Source organism: Sabethes cyaneus, chromosome 2, assembly GCF_943734655.1.
Source record: "Sabethes cyaneus chromosome 2, idSabCyanKW18_F2, whole genome shotgun sequence".
Classification (NCBI taxonomy): Eukaryota; Metazoa; Arthropoda; class Insecta; order Diptera; family Culicidae; genus Sabethes; species Sabethes cyaneus.
The window spans coordinates 32,609,494-32,629,371 of record NC_071354.1 but is presented as its reverse complement, the minus strand read 5'-3'; the positions used below and the strand labels follow the sequence as shown (position 1 = coordinate 32,629,371).

At 40.3% G+C, this 19,878-nt stretch overlaps 1 protein-coding gene across 4 annotated transcripts in view; it reads left to right on the top strand.

Moving 5' to 3' along the window:
* The window catches only part of LOC128733875 (beta-1-syntrophin), a 423,176-nt gene that overhangs the window by 391,412 nt on the left and 11,886 nt on the right, over positions 1-19,878 (top strand). Inside the window, exons 6-9 of one of the 4 annotated variants that reach the window (XM_053827723.1) lie at positions 3,305-3,522; positions 3,658-3,740; positions 19,261-19,378; positions 19,493-19,666. In XM_053827723.1, the coding sequence (XP_053683698.1) occupies positions 3,305-3,522; positions 3,658-3,740; positions 19,261-19,378; positions 19,493-19,666 (593 nt within the window). Of the gene's footprint in view, positions 1-3,304; positions 3,741-19,260; positions 19,379-19,468; positions 19,667-19,878 lie in introns of all 4 variants that reach the window. The other 3 variants (XM_053827722.1, XM_053827721.1, XM_053827720.1) reach the window with 3 other exon arrangements.

The following is a 19,878-nucleotide window of genomic DNA, read 5'->3' as shown; positions in this document are numbered from 1 at the left end:
TGTGTGTATGTGTGCCTGTGTGTGTGTCGGTGTGTGTATGAGTGTGTGTGTGTCTGTGTGTGTGACGCTTGACTTTAGCCGTCTCTTTCTCGGAGGCGGCTGAACCGATTCGAACGCCGTTAAGCTGTCGAATTGAATTGTTTTGCGGTCCGACGCTTCGTTTAAAAGTTATAAGCAAAATATAAAAATGACGTGACACGATTTTCTCCGGAACCGCTCAACCGATTTCAACAATTTTAATATCAAATGAATGGTCTTGCTACTGTAAATTTTTTAGAGGAGTTTTGTTGAAAACAAACAATCAGTTCAAAAGTTATGTATAAAAAATGTAATACTAGGTGTCAATTAGTCGAACGTTTCTCAGAGATGGCCGAACTGATTTATGCACTATTAGTCTTGTTTGAATGGTAATACAGCCTCATAAGTCACTATTGATTTGTTTTTAGATTTAGCGTTGAATTTGGAAGTTATGAGTAATTGTATATAACACAAATTTACAAGAATGTATAACGATTTTAACCAGATGAGTCAGATTTTAATATCATCATTTTAGTATCAAACGAGAGGTCTCAATCTTAACGCTCTGAATATATCTGCTAAATTTGATAAGAAATGGTCTTACCGGTCAAAAATGTTTTTGATAACCGGTAAAAATAATTTGATGAAATTATTTAAGAAAATGTTATTGATATGAATCAAATAGGATGCACAACGGGGCCTAACCTCAAACAACGCCAGCATAAAAAATACGTATCCTTGGAGAAGTTTATTGGGCGCATATTTTTACATTATTAGGGTGACCGTGAATCTACCTAATAGGGCGACACCATTTTTTGTTTTTAAGTGCCTCCAAAAAATAAAGTGTCTTAACAAAAGTTGTAGAACATAGTAAAATAAGCAACTTTGCTGAATATCTCTTAGTGGTTGCGAAATATATTGAATTGTTTGAAAAAGCACTTAAGATGAAACTCGACTCTGTAAGGTCGCCGAATACTCGAATTTCGTAATTTTTATGGATTTGTTGGTATTAAAGTTAAGTGTTGGGGTAGTGTGTTGTGTTTGAACATGTATTTTGCATTTTTTAATGATTATTTTACTATTGGCAACTGGGCGCGCGAATGCTCACTAGAAAAAAAAGTTACTTTGTGGTGGTACGTGTCGCTGCCGAAAACCAACGGAGTATCGGAGAACGTACTTGATTGATGATTTCGAAACATAAGGTCAATACCTAAATTGCTTCGCAGTAGTGATTAAAAATTCGAAAAATTATCAAAATGGCGGCCATTTTTTCAAAAAATCGATTTTATTTTTCAACTTTCCAGAGTAGGGTCCCTTCTTAAATATCGGAAACTGCTTAATAACTTTGCTCACGATTTTTTATTGCTTTCATTAGAAAGCTACATTTTCCGCTAAGATATTCATAATATTAAATACATATGCATAAGTATACTAAACGCACATTGATAATATCTAACACAACGTTAACAAGAGTTGAATTATGTTCCGAAGACTTGTCGAATTCTAACTCAAATGACAAATGAAATTGTTTAACAAAGGTTTGTTTCACCAATAGGTGGATTTAATCATTGTTTTTTCAATTAAGTGTTATGCTTTTAATTTTTTTGTAGTGTTTAAGATTCGTCCTTGAACTGTATGTTCCCCTACTAGCACGGTTGTTACAATGTAGTTGTAGTAACCGAATTATGACTAATTTCAGCCTAAATGGACCTAAAGTGTGCTGCTTGGGTCTTATATTTCTACTTAAATGTTGCAGCATTCCATAAATTTCTGTTTTCTTACGCATTTCTGTTTACATTTTTGATATCCATCTCATTTCTCCTCTTTTCATTCTGCGTTTCTTTTCTATTTTCTATACACACATCCTACTTCTGCTTCCGAATTTCTGTTTTCTTGCTATTTCGTTCTCAACTTTTGTTTTCTGTTTTCCGTTTTTTGTCTTTCTGTGGTTCTGTTCTTCTCTTCTTCTGTCGTCGTCCTGTCTATCTGTCTATTTTTTGCTTTCTTTCTGTTTCGTGTCTTTCTGTGTTTTCTTCTCTTTTTTTTGTCTTCAGGGTTTTGGGTTTAGACTTTTGTATTTTTCTCTTTGCCTCTTACTTTTTGCCTTTCGCCATTTGCATTTTGTTTTTTTTTGTTCCTGCCTTTGTTTGCTGTTTTCTGTCGTTCTTTGTATTCCACTGACTGACATTCCAACTCTTCGTCGTTCAGTTTTTCAGTTTCGGCGTTTTTCAGTTTTACATTTCCTCTTAATCGGTTTCTCAGTGTTCTTATGTTATGCAGTTTTTCGGTTTTTCAGTTTTTTCATTAAATTTACGAAATGATTCGTTGTTATATCAAACGCAGATGAACCTGCCTGCATCCGTAATCCTACGATAAGCCCGTCTTCGTACTCCTAGACAGAACTTTCTACTTTTGGTTAATGTTTATTATTTTTCCTATGAATTTCGTAAGACATAAAATGATGTTCGGGGCGATCAAGTTGATAATTAGACAGTTATAAAGACCAATTTACTCAATTTCCTATGCAGTCAAATAGCACATTTTGCTGCAGGAAACTAAACTAACTAAATGAACGAATTATTTAAATTTTGTATTGATTAGATAAAATTTAACTTCTTAAACTATTTGTGAGGGGGGCTCTGTAGCCGCAAGGTTACCGAGTCTGCTTTGACAAGCGAATGGTCATGGGTTCGAATCTTAGTAGAATCAGGCCATTCGATGTCAAAGTGACTTTAGCATGGGTTTATTCTCAGGCCCCTCATCGCCCTTCCTTCATGCTGAGTTCTATATTATCCCGATATGGCCTATTGACAGTGCAAAAAAATGAGACCCTTGTAGTAAAAATGCACTGGTTTGCTACGCCAGGGATGACTATAATTGGGGACTGTGCGCTGTCATGTGGAACGAGGTGGATAAAGTAGAGTAAAGCATTGAAAGAAGGGTACCCAATTACACACAAGCACGCATAAAAAAAAAGAAATTCAATAAGCATATCGCTCACTCAATAGCGACTATAGCTAAAATAAAATGCAGTGCGGGTTATACAACAAACACCCGGGCGATATCACAATAGATCTAACTTACTGGTCGCAGTGATGAGTCCATACAGGAAAAAAAAAAAAAACTATTTGTGAAAACAGAAACCAAATCAAATGAACAAATTGAATGAGGAAATATTTAAATTTGATTTAAGAATACGAAATATTGAGTATTAATTCCAACGAATGGGTATCAAATGATTCATTATTATGCTTTAACGTTTGTTTTCATTATTCTTCTTTCGCAGAGAACCGCTGCATAGAGCTGCACTCCCCGGACGGTATCCACTCGTGTATCCTGCGAGCGATGGATCCACAGGAAGCAACGACCTGGTTCAACGCACTGCACTCGGCCATCGGTAAAAGTACGCAGAAAGCACTGCTGGACGCCAACCGAGCGCTGGCATCGATTATCGGCGAACTGAAGTACATCGGCTGGCTCAGCCGAAGATGCGGCGGAGAGCAGGTACGAAAAATTACCGCACATCATCCTAGTTATTGTATCGCAATTTGCCAGACAATTTGTTTTCAATTATTGCCTCGCTGCTTCCGATTCTGTCGGTTTAAACTCCTGTTCATTCTTTTCTTCTCGTCGTTCCAGAACGGTCGCTCCAGCTCGGAAAGCTCCGACGAGTTAGATAAATGGCAATCAATTTTCGTTGCCGTCACGGATCGTGAATTTCGGTAAGTACAACATGTCAGCTGTTCGAAGGTGACCGGCAAAGAACCCCCGTCTGCTGCAGAGCAAAATTGGCACCACAGAAGGTTCTGCCCCGTTTATGCACTTGTTCGCGACATTTGGCACACGGGTTTTCTTATGTTTCTGACGCTTCACTTCTGCGACAGCAGAACTGGCAGTAGAGCGTTTGGGTTGATACCACCACCACCGCAGTCGCACCCGGTAACCTGGTAGGATTACGAGCAGAAGAAAGATAAATATTTGCCTTCCGGAGTTTTCTACTTCTACCTATACCGACCGAGTATAAGCTACCAGCAGCATAGAGCTGACAAGCTGACAGTAATTGGAATTGCATTTGCAGTGTGACAAATATCCGGCAATCAAATAAATGCTAAACGGAGCTGCAGATAATAATGGTCCACAACCGGTGACAAATCTGCATTGGCTTTGCACGTTCGGGTCGAATTGAGTTCCTGCGCAATTTGTTTGTCGCAATTGCTAGGAGGATTTTTTTTTTCTCAAATTCTAGAAGAATTATTGAATGCAATTTCCCAGAATGTTTTCGTTAAAACGATTTGGATTTGCTTCATTCTCACTTTTAACGAAAAATGCTCAATTACATATAGGGATTGTCTGAGCTTATTTCTAAATTCTATTTTCCACAAACTGCCCCCACTGGCAGCTTCACACTCGGGCAGCTAACAGGAATGGTTTACGGAAAATAAGTCCGCTTTCTACACAGGCTTTCAAATGGATCCCCCTAAATCCCAATAGCCAGTTTTGACTCCTCCGCCACAATAGACAACTTCTCGGGATACTACCAACTATTCTTTAACCGCCGCCCATCGTATCGTCTTGATAGTTAAACTTTGCAGCTTAACAAAGCCACTGCCACTGCTCTGTCCCGCTTGGACCTGCGTCCTCCTCCTTCTTCGCGATGTACCAGGACATCGCCCGCCCGCCACAAGCACAAACGAGCTGAACCCAAAACGACAGCAAAACGAGTGCACACAGTAGTTTGGCTCGAACTTACTGCTCTATATTTGGAACGAGTTCGGTCGGAGCCCAACAGAAGACGATTTTCCATTTCACTTAGCTCGGCTGCTGGGCGATAGGCGGTTCCTGCAGGAGCGACGACGGCGGCGGTGGCGTCGGTTGAAGTTGGCAAATTGGAGCCGAAATAGAGCAGTGAGCTCATGGTAGCAGCAACGAGCATCCTACATGAAAGCAACCACTCCGAGTGCTGTAGTGCAACCAACAAACAATGCAAAACTTTGCCAAACCCAGCATCATTGTAGGTAAATTACACATAAATACACGTGGGTTATAAATGTTCCTCCGACACACAGAGCGTGCAGCGGAAGATAGTTGGAGCCACCTCTCCCGGAGGATATTAATTGGATCGGTAAGCGGTCCGTGACTTTTGGTGGGTAAGGGGTCTTAATTCCGGCGCATTCAAGCATCAGTAACAACCAACAACAACAGCAAGACAGCAGCATTTCAGCAGGGTGCGGCTCATGTCAAAATGCCATGTAAGCTTTAACCCGATTAGCACCGTTCCTTCGATCTACCCGGACTGGACCGAACCGAACCGAACCGAACCGCCACGTGTTACACGTTGGTTTCATCGAACTTCAATCCACCGCACCGCAATCAATTAGCTAACCAGTCCTCTCCATTCATTGTTCTCCTCGGAACGGTGGCTTACCGGAGCGTCACTCGGTGTTATAATGTTACAAATCAAATTAAACTGATGAATTAATTATGTGGTTTTCTACTCGAAGCAGCTGTCGATTCACGGCGTTCGCCAGTTCTTGAGACTGAAATTTACGATTAAAGCAACCAACAACGTGGGAGGGACAATCCTTTTACTTAGAAATATGCATAGTTGTTGGGTACTGCTATTTCCCACTAAACTCGGAACTCGGCTTTCGGACAAGGGTTGACATCGGACGATAGGTCCTTGCTTGCTTCGAACACAGTAGTAATGGGGCAGCTACCCTCCTACCCCGAGCGTAATCCCCGTTTGTCTTCGCCTTGTAATTGAATCAGCTTTTCTTCAGGGGTGCAAAGATGCTTGATAAATCAAGTTACTTGCTTGATGAATACATAATATACAAATTGGATTTTGGGCTTCCAGTCAGCACAGAGCCTGGTTCGGAATAATTTGTCACGCCTGATCGTATCTGTCGCATCTGGTTGGTTGGTAGCTGGTTGGTTGGGAAAGCAAAGCTGTCATGCTGATTTATCAGCTAGGACAATACGGGTCAATGGCTAAGGGGAAAATGCTGATGACACGTTTTTGTACTTTTTTTTTTTGAAGTGGTGCACCATTTCTCATTGAATGGTTGACAAATAATGAGTTGAAGCTTTTCAGACTTGGAATTATATTAGTGTTAGACTTTTCTCGTTCTCTTTCATCGTCCGTTATTCAATATCAATATGAGTCCTACTGGCAGCAAAACGCTAGTAAGAGTTCTAAATTTGACTGATTAATTTGAGAACAAAAAAACCAATGAAACAAATGAAAACGAAAAGGAATGGTTTTCTTCCAAACTTTTAGAAAATCACCAATGATTGGCTCGTTTTCGTACAACTTATCTCCTGTCTGTTCTCCTAACACAAACATGCCTTCGCCTTCCTTCACACAGAGAACCAGCACTTCCGGTCGCATCCACAAAACAGCAACATCTCTAATTGAAATGTTCCACTGGGAATTATCGTTGCTTCGACTTGCTGCTCCTCGCTTATCGTCTTCTCATATGAAATTGTTTCCAGACTGGAAAACGTTCCCTCAGTGATTGTGCAAGTATCGCTATTTTAGTAGTGTGGAAATATTCAATATTCGACATTCGAGCTTAAGATTCCTTCTGAGGCCAGTAGATAACGGCCCACACGAAAATGTGAGCTAGTGCTTAGTAACAGTGGCGTTTTTCTTTGAATCTTGAATTAAACCTCACGCTAGAACCTTTCACTTACTTAAATCTGCTCTGGCATGACGCATGGTGCTCGGAAGGTGCCCATCCAGCTACCGTACCATGGCAGCCAAATAAATTCTGCGAAGAGATTTACGAATTTAAAAGCTAACTGAACTTAATCTTAGCTTAATAGCAATGAAATAGTTTTTTCAAAAATAAAGTTTCTTCATTTTTACCTCTTCTTGACCTTAAGGCCAGGAAGTTCGTTGACCTTAAGGCTAGGAAGTTGTCGAATGGATCTCCACCACCCACATTTACATGCTATTTGAACAGCAGCCTTTGATCAACCTTCAAGTGTATCGTTTGAGGATGTTGCTTGTTCTGGTTGGGAAATGTATTCTCCTCTCCACATCCAACAACGCTGCTGAACGATTTGTTGGTAGTGCTGCAGACGATTTATGGGGACATCTGCGTATTCCGCGTAGAGAGGTGTTAGTCAGGAGTGAGCATGCTCAGCTCGTCTGAATGCGCTGACAATGGAGTAAGTAGACCGAAGCTCATCATGCCCTCGAACGAAAGTTGTCGATGATCCAGAACTCGATTAAGTGATAACTTTGCGGACTTCACAGCTGCCTCCCAAAGACCACAGAAGTTAGGTGTGTGCGGTGGGAAGAACTTCCATACGATGCCACACTGGGACGATTTCAGTCGTCGTACCTTTCAACAATTCTCAAGGATTGTTACCGTTTCCTCGAAAATTGAGGACGTTGTTTGAATGGTAGACCTTAAAGGCATACGAAGCATCGCAAAACGCTTAAGTAAACGGTAGTAGTGAGATGCTCTACGAGTCCGAGGTCCGTATGAGTGGGAGTTGTACGAGGCTTATAGAGTTGCCTTCAAATCTTCTTTAGCATTCCAATGCTAGTCGAGTGCTGATAACCAGTGTGGACCATGAAAACATTGTGGTAAATCAAGCAGGTCCCTTGGAATAACACAAAATCAGCAGGATATACCGTCTCCACGACGTTGTTCCAGCGGGTTTCCTTTCTAAGCTCCTGAATGTGGGAAAGTCGGTATGCGCTTTGCAGTCTTAACCATAGAAGCCTCAATATCTTCTATCTTGAGTGTATGAACGGTAGGTAGCTCGGTAAAGTTTTGCTACGACAAAGGCTCAATACAGTTCCAACCTAGCGAGAGTGACCTTTTTCAGACAATACTCTGCAATACTCGCCGTAGCTAGATAGCCTCTTCCTTCGCCTTTGCTCGTGAGTATGCCATCTGCTGGGATGGTAAATGGTTGAATAATGCGCCCCAGAACCACCATGAGGTTCCACAGCCTCTTATTCAGCAACTCCTATCTCTATCTCCTCGTGGTACCATCCGGGATACGTTCCTTAGTGGAAATCGGACAACCGGTGGAAACTAGGTACGTATGTGGACAGAGAAGGGGGCACTCATGCGAAGGCTGAAGTGTCAACTCTCCGCCTGCAGGACGGTTCCAAACCAAAACCAAAGGAACCAAAGCAGAGGGTCCAAAGCCCCTAAAGGAGATGGTTGTAATAGCTGTTATCCATGGCTATTATAGAAGAACTTGAATGGATAAACCCCTAATCCAAGGTGTGACGCGACCCGTGCCGAGGGATGAATGGTGGAAGGGGTTCTATAAATTCTTTCGCCGCAACAGAGCCTATGGAGTTCCAGGGCGCCCTCCACAGCAATTCGCCCTGGCTGCATCAAGCCGGTCACTGATGCAGTGGATGATTTCTTACCGTGCAAGCTCTCTCTGCCGAAAAACAAAGAAACGAATGAGGTGGAGAGGAGAATAGGGAAGGAGCAGGACTTGAACGATGCGCTAGTAGAGGTTCAGTCCTGATCCTCGTCTATCCTCAACACGCCGACTCGTTGTGAGTCGACAAACGAAGATGTGGCTCCAACTCTCTACTCACGGGTCGAGATTCACTCTGCCTGATCTCTGACTGTGTGCTGGAGGGTGGACTGAAACAAAAGGAGAGCCGAACAGTTATGGCCGGTAGGATGGCTGTACAATCGATCATACAATCTAAAAATATATAACGTCGAGTATCACCCCCTGGGTTACTCAAAAGTTGCTGAGTCTCAATAAGAGAGATCTCAGCAAGCTTACCGGTCTTGCGACAGGACATTGTCCGAGTAAATATCATCTTTGGAATCTCAGTTTCGTACAAGATGATATTTAACCTCGGAACACTTGCTTTGCAATCGTGGAACACAAATAGTACGCAGACTGCAGTATCTCAAAAAGGGGAGATCTGGTTGGTGTCGCCGATCAGGGTACTAGGGTACCACAATGGTTCAAAATAATGGACGCAGTGGTAAGAGTACCCAACAGAGGAGAAGAAGAAGAAATGCCTTCTGCTGCAAATATCGCGTTGCAAAAAACGATAATTAGGCTAGCTCAAAAGTAACCGTAGACATCTCGTACGTTGAAATTGGTTTCGATGTTGAGAATTTTCACAGAATATACCCAAAAAAACATTTTTGCCTAAGGGTAGCTTATTCAACTATTGTATAGCTAAAACCTATGGAACAAGAGCATGATAAGCTGTTATACAACAAAAATGTTCCATGGGCAGTGTCGTCTGCCTGTGCCACCAAATGCAGGCACTTCTTCTCGATATCAGTAATGAAAGGAACCAGATATTTGCAAATTGTAAAAGTAGAGCAAATAGAGGGTCCTGGACAGGGCTTCAACCGATCAATCCGATTTTCTACCGCATTCACATCACCGCGCATTCAAATTCACACCGTCCGTTTAGTGGCGGAACACGAATGCTATGCATAACGTGACTAGCAGCTTGCTCAGTTATACCTCCGTATTGAACAGTAGAACGAATGCGTTCTTAACTTTTTTACCTTTGTTATACTATAACAAAGGTTTAAAAATTGGTCGAAAAACACGAAATCGATCCGAGGCCCGGAGGGCCGAGCCACATATACCAGTCGACAGGGTTCGACGAACTGAGCAATGTCTGTGTGTGTGTGTGTATGTGTGTATGTGTGTGTGTGTGTATGTGCGCGACGCAATTTTTCTATCGCCTGTTTCTCGGAGATGGCTAAACCGATTTGTTCGCTATAACTTTTGTTTGAAAGGTATTATTGCCTAGTAGATCACTATTGAATTGTTTCGCGGTCCGACATTTCGTTTGAAAGTTATAAGTAAAAATGTAAAAATTACGTGACACGATTTTCTCCAGAACTACATGACCGATTTCAACGATCTTAGTACCAAATGAAAGCTCTTGTTAACGCTAAATTTTTCGGGTAAATTTTATTGAAAACAAACAAGTAGTTTAAAAGTTATGCTTAAAAAACCTGTTTTGACAAGGTAATAATTATCGCCTGTTTCTTAGAGATGACTAAACCGATTTAGGTGCTATTAGTCTCATTTGAAAGGTAACATAACCTAATAGATCACTATTGATTTGTTTTTTGATTGGACGTTTCATTTGAAAGTTATGAGCAATTGAATACAACACATTAAAATTTACAATAATATATAACGAGATCATCTAAGATAATTTATCTAGTTTGAATTATTTTGGCATCAAATGAGAGATTTTAATGCTGTAAATACATCTGCAAAATTTCAGAAGAATCGATTTTGCCGGTCAAAAGATATTAACCCTCGAACACTCGCGCCAACTTTTGTAATACGATTAGTCGCGCGCACAATGGCCCAAAGCCAAAAAGACATGCGCACTAGAATTTTGACTGGGAAAACTTGGTTTTAGGTTTATGGAACCTTTGGAAGAATTTCTTGAAATTGAAAGTTCTATCGTCTGGTACAATTTAAATTTTGATTAATCCCCCTAAAAGTGAAATGAAAAAATTATTTTTCTTCAGTTTTAATCAGTGGTTGGAGAATTCGCGAAAAAGTGATCATTTGAATCGATGAACATCCCTCATGAACACACACTATTCGCCTGCCTCGCCGATAATGCACGCATCAGCTTTGAATTTTATCACGAACAGAACCTCAATGTGAACATCAGAATTCGTTCAAAAATTGAATATTGAACATTGCGTGTGTTCGATTTATCGGATATAGAATGTCCGGGGACGCCGGAAAGTATTCAAAATAATATTACCGCGAAAAGGGAATAGTTTAAAGTAGTGTTAGTGGCTTTACAAGCAGCAGAAAGCAATAATTTACACTTTTGCGTTGCTCACGATATTCGTATATTCAGCGATGCTATGAAGCGTGAGTGTATGATGCTCATTGTTATAGGCGAATTGAACCACTCGCGTAGCTGTTTTATCATGATGAAAACCGTTTGCCGATGCTCGGCGTATCTATTCATTTTGCGAGTTTTCCAACCTCTGGTTTTAATATAACACATTGATGTGTTCTGCAAAGTTTTAGAACATATTATTACAAGAAATTTTGTTGAATACAGTAACCTTCTATCTATTCAGCGAAGATATAAAAATCTTATTCATTGTATATGAATTTGTAACATCAGTTTTTTCTATTTAGCTCTTTTTGTAATTGTTGTATGACTTTTTCATGTATTACAAAATTATATAAATAGTAAAAATACACAACTTTGATGAATATAGTATACCTCTATGTTTGTTTGTTTAGGTACTGTAGAACTTTGATTAAAAAAGTGCCTTAATTTTGACCCCGAATGACTCGACCACCAACAGATACATTTTGAACATTTTATATTTGCTGATAGTTTTGCTGCATACAGACACCATTTTTCCATGAAGAAACGAGAGCAAATTCCAGGGCCAATCGCGGTACACCTCACATGCTGATTGCTTCGTTTCTGTGATGTCAGTTTATGCTGATCCATTTTCCCAACAATTTAAAGCATTAATACATTGAATGATTATGACGATTTGCTCATAACAAGTTAATTGAAGAATATACGTTAGTTAAACAGCGATTTGTAACTTTATAACAATATGGCATTCAAAAACCTACACGTGTTGTACAAATTGCAACAGCGTGAGTAACCGAAGGTTAATAAAAATTGATGAAATTTATTCAAGAAAACTTTATTGATTTCAATCAAAAAGAATGGCTTTATAGAAATTTATGCGTAGTTCAAAAACCTATAAACTAGACTTTTACTACGCAATGTATATGTTAAAAAATAATATTTCCTCTTACAATTTGCTTTTACTGGCACTTACTCAAATTAGTAACAACCAACTTACCCTTACTCAGTAATTTCATGAAAAAAAGGATCTATCAAAATTTATAGGTGTTGCTATTTTGTTCAAATTTTGTAAACTTATTCAATTTCCAAAATATTTATGAAAGCCAACGCACTACGCAACGTTAACCAATAGATGAATTATGTTCCGAAGACGTGTCGATTTCTATCTCAAAGAGCAAGTAAGACCGTATAACAAAGGTTCCTTTCACCACTAGGTGGATTAAATCGGGTTTTTACATTTTCTTTTCGAACAAGTTTCCTTTACCGTTTGGAGCAGCGAATGACTCCAAAACAGTCAAATGATTGGCAGTCATCATACTAATGAAAAGCAACCACGCTATCGTATGATACAAGACTACAAAAAAACATCCACTACATGTGTGTGGAAGACGACAAACTATTACTGTGGCTAGCCGATCTGGAGACAAAAAGAGAAACGAAAATATGCGTCGCCTTATGCTTCCAGCCAGTTTGCATTTTACACTTTCCAATATGAACGCGAAGCGGGAGAACGACTGTAGGAGGTCACATGAATTATGAGATGGCAGCAGCGCAAGCGGCAGATTGACTGGATTCTAAAAACAGTCAAATGACCGTCAAAAAAGCGCAAGTTGAATCCGGAAAGAGTACGCATTCACGCAGTCACATTCAACTTGCTATCCCTTTTCAAGCCCTGGTCCTGGATTACCGGACCTATCAAGACGGTCGTCGTTTTCAGTTTCTGAAAGTACTCTTCATACTTCCTCTCATAGTTCTTCAATGGTCCAGAACCGATCCAGCTTTTCCTACAAAGTAGTTGCATTTACCGTCACGTGGCGGCAAGAAACGGGATTCACAGTTCCCAAATCCGCTTTGCCAGCCGAAATCCGAAAACGGTGTTAACGAAAAATAGAAACCCCTTCGATTACACGCTGTAGGTCTCTGAACTCTACCGTTATACCGTTAGCAACAAGAACTCGTAGAAGTGCTTCCAAATCCAGAAGAATGTCAGTTACAGCTCGGTCATGAAAACCTGTATTCGCAAATTAGCCGTATATAATTTAACCAACGAACTCTGAAGAGACTGTTGACAGAATGTGTCTGCTGGAGTCGTAGAAACACCAGAATCTACCATTTGCGATTGTTTTGAAATCAGAGCATAAGCCACAGAACCAGATGTTGTTAACATAGGATAAGAGTATGGTGAAGGTACGCAAGTTCTTTCTTCACAGAGAATTCTTACCAATTCTTATGCGTGACGTTGTTTAGCTTCGATACCAATAACTAGTTGAACTGTGGAAAGCAAATAAAGTGAAATATTTCGGCATCGCCCCCCAACCAGTAGAAACTTCCTCCAATTGATCCAAAATTTTCAGATATCGATTAAAACAATCTGTGACGGTCCGGATTCAGGGTTCCTACGCTCATTTACACTCACTTACTTATAGAAGCAAAATTTCTAAAAGTCGTGTACGTAATATTCTGATCCAAAGATAGAACGTATTCCGCAGAAATTAGTCAGGACTCGGAATCGACCATATGGCCTTCAAGACATGAAATGATCACCAATCTCTATTTTGTTGAGTGGCGATGATTTTAGATATACGACATGACATATATATTGCTGAATGTTGAAATTGTCATGTACTCTAACAGCTGGCTGCGAAGTCTGCCGTATAAAAAACAGAAGGTCAAGTATCGATAACGATATCGAGAAGCATCTTAGTAGAATCAGGCCATTCGATGTCAAAGTGCCTTTAGCATGGGTTTATTCTCAGGTCCCTCATCACCCTTCATTCGTGCTGAACTCTATATTATCCCGATAAGATCTATTGACAGTGCAAAAAGGACTCTTATCGTTAAATGCACTGGTCAGCTACCCCAGGGATGGCTATAATTGGGGACGGTGCTGTCATGTGGAACGAGGTGGGTAAAACAGAGAAAACATTGAAGGAAGGGTAAACCCAATTACACACAAGCACGCATAAAATTAATTAAGCATATCGCTTATAAGCATAGCGATTATAAGTAAAATAATCCAGTGCGGGTCATACAGTAAACACCCGGACGATATCACAATAGATCAACGATACTGGTCGCAGTGATGAGTTGATACAGGAAAAAAACTCTACAGTTTCTCCAGTTTTTATCATGTTTTACTTTGGGCTGTTTTCAGTTTTTTCTCCTTCAGTCAAATTTTTCCTTTTCTGCTTCTTTTTACCTTTGTTATACCATAGCAAAGATTTAGGCAAATGGAGGAGCGTTTGGTGGGAAAAATGGTAGACTGGATGAAACGGCGAAATTTCGCGTGAGACCAAAAATATATTGTGTAGTTCAATTGATAAGTGGGACTCTAACCCACACTCTCTCGGTTGGCGCCCAAGTGTTTTGACAATTACTGTCGGGGGGTACGTATGTGTGTGCGTACGAATGATTAGACTGGAGGGACGAAGACTAGATGTGAGATTATCTAATATAGAGTGTTGTGTGGTAATAGTTTAATTGTCAAAACACTTGGGCGCAAACCGAGAGAGCGTGGGTTTGAGTCCCACTTACCATTTGAACTACACAATATATTTTTGGTCTCACGTCGAAGTTTTGCAGTTTTATCCAGTCTACCATTCTTCCCAAGCAACAATTTTGGTTTTATTACACTCTTATAGTGGTATTTATGACCAAAATTGGTGATAAAGACCACAATAAGAGCGCAACAAACATTTACATTGTTACTTGGGTTCCCAAACGACCAAACGCCCCTCGACTTAAAAATAGAGTTTACGTTGGCCCACGAATCAGACACAAGCAAAAAACAAAAAAAGGTTTAGGAACTAGTCGAAAAACACGAAATAGATTCGAGGCGCAGAGAGCCGGTATGTGATCAATCGATTGACTTCGACGAACTGATCAATCTCCGTGTGTATGCAGCTCATTTTTAGTCGTCTGTTTCACAGAAATGGCAAACCAATTAGTCCTCTATAACTTTTGTTTGAAAGCTGTTATTTTCTGAGATATCACCCAAGTAACAATTCGGGTTTTATTGAGCTCTTATGATGGCATTCAAGACCAAAATAGGTCAAGAAAACTGCCATAAGAGTACAATAAAACTCGCATTGTTGCTTGGGCACTATTGAATTATTTTGTGATCCAACGTTTTGTTTAAAAGTTATAAGCGAAAATGTGAGAACTATGTGAAACCATTTTCTCCGGAACTACACAACCGATTTCAACGATCTTAGTACTAAATCAAAGCTTTTGCTTTCACAAAATTCTTACAAAGTTTGATCAAAAACAAACAAGAGGTTTGTTATGCTTAGAAACGTGTTTTGACTTGATAATAAATCGTTCGTCTACTTTTTTGGTTCATGAGATATTAATTTTAGTAAAAATTCCGGAAAACCATGCTTTTAGAAATAATTCAGAAACAATTAGAAATGTTATCATGAAAATTTTATCATTAAAATATTGGAAATCGACAAATAAAAAAATGTAATTTCCTAATTTTCCGACTTTTCTTTGGAGCTTTCTACCGTCATCTAATCCTCAAACGGATAAGGCCGCCTGTAGATGGTCTTCGCTTTGGACCTTCAGAGCCATGAAGGAGATTTGTTTTAAATTTGCAATTTGAAAAATGTGTTCAGGGCAAATTTCTTGACGTTTTGATATTAACCCTCAATTGATGAACCAAAAAATCAACGCAATCTGATCAACCGGGTACAGGTGTACCCACTTAGTAACTCCATGATAAAAAGTGCTCCGAGTTTGCTCAAACTTTACATGCTTGTTCGTTTTTTGAAAATTTAATTCTTATATTTTTATTTGGCGCTTGGGGTTCCCCCTCCTGACTCAGGGTGGTTCCAAAAATCGTCACCCTTGCCATGAGACCTTTTTAAAAAATTCATAACTTTTGATTCACTCGATCGATTTCAATAATTTTGATAGCAAATGAAAGGTATGATGATGAGCTTTTAAGAAAAATCACAACCTAAATGAGCTTTCTGTGAAAAATATTGGCCTGAAACCCAAACTTTTGCTTAATTTTAAAATCATTGAGTTTTACTGTTTTTATGTTGTAACTAGCTGATTGCCCGATCTCACACGGGCTCCTTTGTCACTCAGTCACTTGAACAACTGTTTTTGTAACGAAAACTCTCATAATGCAAGAAACAAAACCCTTTTTTTACTTGAATATGTCTACTTCCTTTGTCAATTCTTCTCACGTTGTCCCCCAACCACTTGTAAATCTGTCTTCTCGGTAATCCCTATAAATCGACACAAAAACCTTTTTTACGTTTTTGAACCTCCCCCTTTTTAATGGCCGCTCTGTTCCCCCTTTCAGAAATAAAATAACTTGTACAATTGCTATCGTTCCAATTGCAAGAGAAACGCCAATTGATTTACCCATTTGAACTATACTCTCCCCTTGTAAGAGGCCGCCTCCCTCTTTTGTTAACCCCTTCTTTTATGCCAAAAACATGTGTTTGACAAACGACGTTTGATGAAGAACAGTCCAGAAGTTCCGGAGCTATGGCGCTAACATACATTCATTCCTCCTCACATTCCTCGTCTCCTTACATGTCGGTTCCTTCCCAGTGGAACCCCTTCTTTTCTAAAAGTCAGTTCCACAAGTGCAATTGGTTTAAATGCAAGAGAGGCGCAACCCCTATTACCTATTTAGATCTCTTCCCTCTTGTTAGGGTTTCCCTTCATTTTTGTTAACTTCCCAGTGCTGTGCTGATTCCCTGATGTCAAGGAACATGTGTGCCAAGTTTGATGAAGAATCGTCCAGGCACTTCGGAGTTATGGCCTCCCCCCCTATTATGAACCCCCTTCCCTATTTGGTTTGCCAACTCTTCAGTGCTGATTCCCTTATGTCAAGGAACATGTATTCCAAGTTTGTTGAAGAACCGTCCAGGTATTTCGGAGTTATGGCCTCCCCCCACTGTTACGACTGTTACGTAGTGGGACCCTCCACTGTTGATTCTTTTATATCAAGGAATATGTGTGCCAAGTTTTGTGGAGATCGGTCAAGGCGTTCTGGAGTTACCCGGTTGATCAAATTAGGGGTATCAGACTTTGCCGATCCAAAACCCAATTTTTTCTGACATGTTTCTATATAAATGATTGAATTTACTCACATTCGTCTAAATAACGAGGATCAGGAGCATGAAATATAAAGAGAGTACAGGTGTACCCGGTTGATCAATTGAAGGTAAATATGACAACATTTTTACCATGCATTCAAGTTTTCAAATTATTTTAGATAAATACATAAAAATAAATACTTGATCTTCTTTTGAGTGTACTTTTATGAACAAATAGTCATTAGATTGATCGCATCGATTTTACGATGTTGCCCATTAAAGGGTTTACTTCAAACTGAACTATAAAATGAAAATAAACTGGGTTTGAATCGGACTTGAAATTATATTTGAAATTGGACTTGAAATCTGCAGCTTGGTTAAATGTTCCTGGCACCATGTGCTGAAAATAGCTTCTATATTCTCTCACTGGTTTCGATGGATTTTCATCAATACCAGTGCAAAATCATTTTCAAGTAAAGACTTCTAACTGACTCTACTAAAAATATCCAAATATTAAAGCCTGCAAGTTTCCAACGCTCATCGAAAGAAGGAGTAATGGGCCTTGAATTAAGGCAACACTTCACTTGGCCGCGGCCGCGGTGCCGCCTGTCTTCGTAGGAAATCGTCGTATTTTCCAGCACGCAAAGCATGATGAACTTACGCTGCCCGTAGCGCAATTTCCCACACGCCCCCGAATTGCGAAGTCCAGCGAGTGGTATTAAATTGTCATGTCGTATCCTTTTGATGTGCATTCCCTCGCTAGCGCATCGTGATACTTTTTACTCCTTAATTTCTGCATAAACTCTGTCATTTGATACCTGGCAGCCACAAAATTTTTGCGATTTCTCAGAAACATAAACCTCTTCAACGCTGAGTATCTATGATATCTGCAATGCAGTGTGCTCACGATCTGAATTCGAATTCGACGAAAAGCACTATCTTGGGACAATCTCCATAAATCAATTTTGTGGCCGTGTGTTGAGTCCAAATTACGACTCAGTTGAATGGCGTCGTCAATAATGGTTATTATTTGTCCAGTCTTGTTATAAACTATAATGTCCGACCAGTTGCGGTGAATAAAACGGTCCGTCAAAGTGGTGTGGTCTCAAGATACAGCTTAAAACGGTCGTTTTATAAGACGGGATCTCTGTTCGTAGCCGTGCTGTAGTTTGATCTCCCTTATTCTTTTGTTCTAGTTTTATCTCAATAACATTTAAAATTTGTACAAATACGTATTAATTTTGTTTGACCTCAAGTTTTACTTGCTATTCTTATGTTTGGAATTTTCGTTTTAGCTTGGTTTATCCTGCGACTTGTGACTGTGGCTTACTGTTATATTTTAATCTCACTCTATTGACATTCATGCCGCATCTCGGCAGTCCAATAAAGGCAGAGCATTTGAGAGTAAAAATTTCAATATAAGTTTAACAAGCTCTCTACCACCACAGTCACCTCCTAACTAGCAGAACGGCTCTATTGCCTGATCATTTTCCGTTATAGACAATAAACATTTACTACCGGTCCATAAAGAACAAATCTGGAGAGTTTTTGCTCAACCAACTCGCTGCCCGACGAAAGTGGAAAATATTTAGATACGACTGTCGGTGAAGTGTCTTTCCTCTTTGGGATCTTTTACACTTCCAAACGTGACGGCAAACCACCACCGGCGCCGCCGTGATTTGATAAGTTTCAATTGCCAGCCACTCAGTCTGTCTACCGTTACCACCCCGACCCCGGTGACGGAAGGAAGAAAGGAAGGAAGCAAAGAATTCTCGTGTTCTCGGATATCCTCAGCACCACCGACCGGTATGACCCAGCGGTTTGGGGCAAACAGTGCTACTACACTACAACCGCACACAAGAAGAAAATCAGTTCTGTTCGACCCCTCTGCGGCGCAGTTCCGAAATGGGGGGGTAGCATCGTAGCATGGCACCTTAAGTTTCTCACCTTTTCTGAACGCTTGGCTGGAGTGGACCAGCAGACAGACAGAGCTCTCTGTGGTGTGAACATATTTGCATATTTGATTATACAGTCTCCGACACAAACAAGGACCTATTGCGTCGTCTGTTTAATGCCGGAACATGTTTACTGGTTTTCGGATCTACCGGTTTCCCCGGTCCGTACCAAAATCGGTGTCACTGTCTATGATGGAGTACCGAGTAGATTGAAAGATTTTTGCTGAAAGGGAAGTTCTAGAGAATTTTTTCGATTGCTTGTTATAGCTGTTCAGAATAGATGGAGAAACAATTTCCGGAACCTTATTTAACATTCAGATTACATTAGAATGTTTTGTGTTTTAAAAACTAATAGAAAAATGTTTGTTTGTTGTCTCTACAGATTATACGAAAGCGCCCCCTGGTCGGTGGAAGCATGGAGCCGGCCGTTTGAAAGCTGTCCGCTGGTGACCACCCGATTGGCAGGAGCCGGAAACACATCCACCGTTGGATCAAATTCGGTAAGTGACCGTCCCCAAATTAGTATGCAATAGACTGATGCAACCGCTCGTTTGCCCTCTCGCTCCATGCTTTCTTTTTTCCGCCTGCAGCTTACGCTCTCTTCTGCCCAACAGAGTTCCCAGTCGAGCGTGTTTTGTGTCCGCTGCGGTACGACCCGAGGAGTCGTGAGTCACTGGCTGCGCGCGGAGACCAACCGCGATATGGCGGCCTGGGCCCGGGTACTGGTGCAGGGCTGCCACAATGCGATCATCGGCCAGCGAGAGTTTTCCTTCCGGTGCCAGTTTCAGGTGAGTCTATTTTCTTTTTGAATGAATATCCTAAGAAATGCACTTATCTTAAGGCATCTTATCTCATGTTTTTATATGATCAAAATGGGTTTCAGTATTTTTTTTTCAACTGATTACGATATCTATTCATGAATCCATCCATCCGACTCGCTTCTATTCGACCAAATAGTCCTAAATAAATAATGTTTTTCCCGTTTGTCAATTATTCCGAA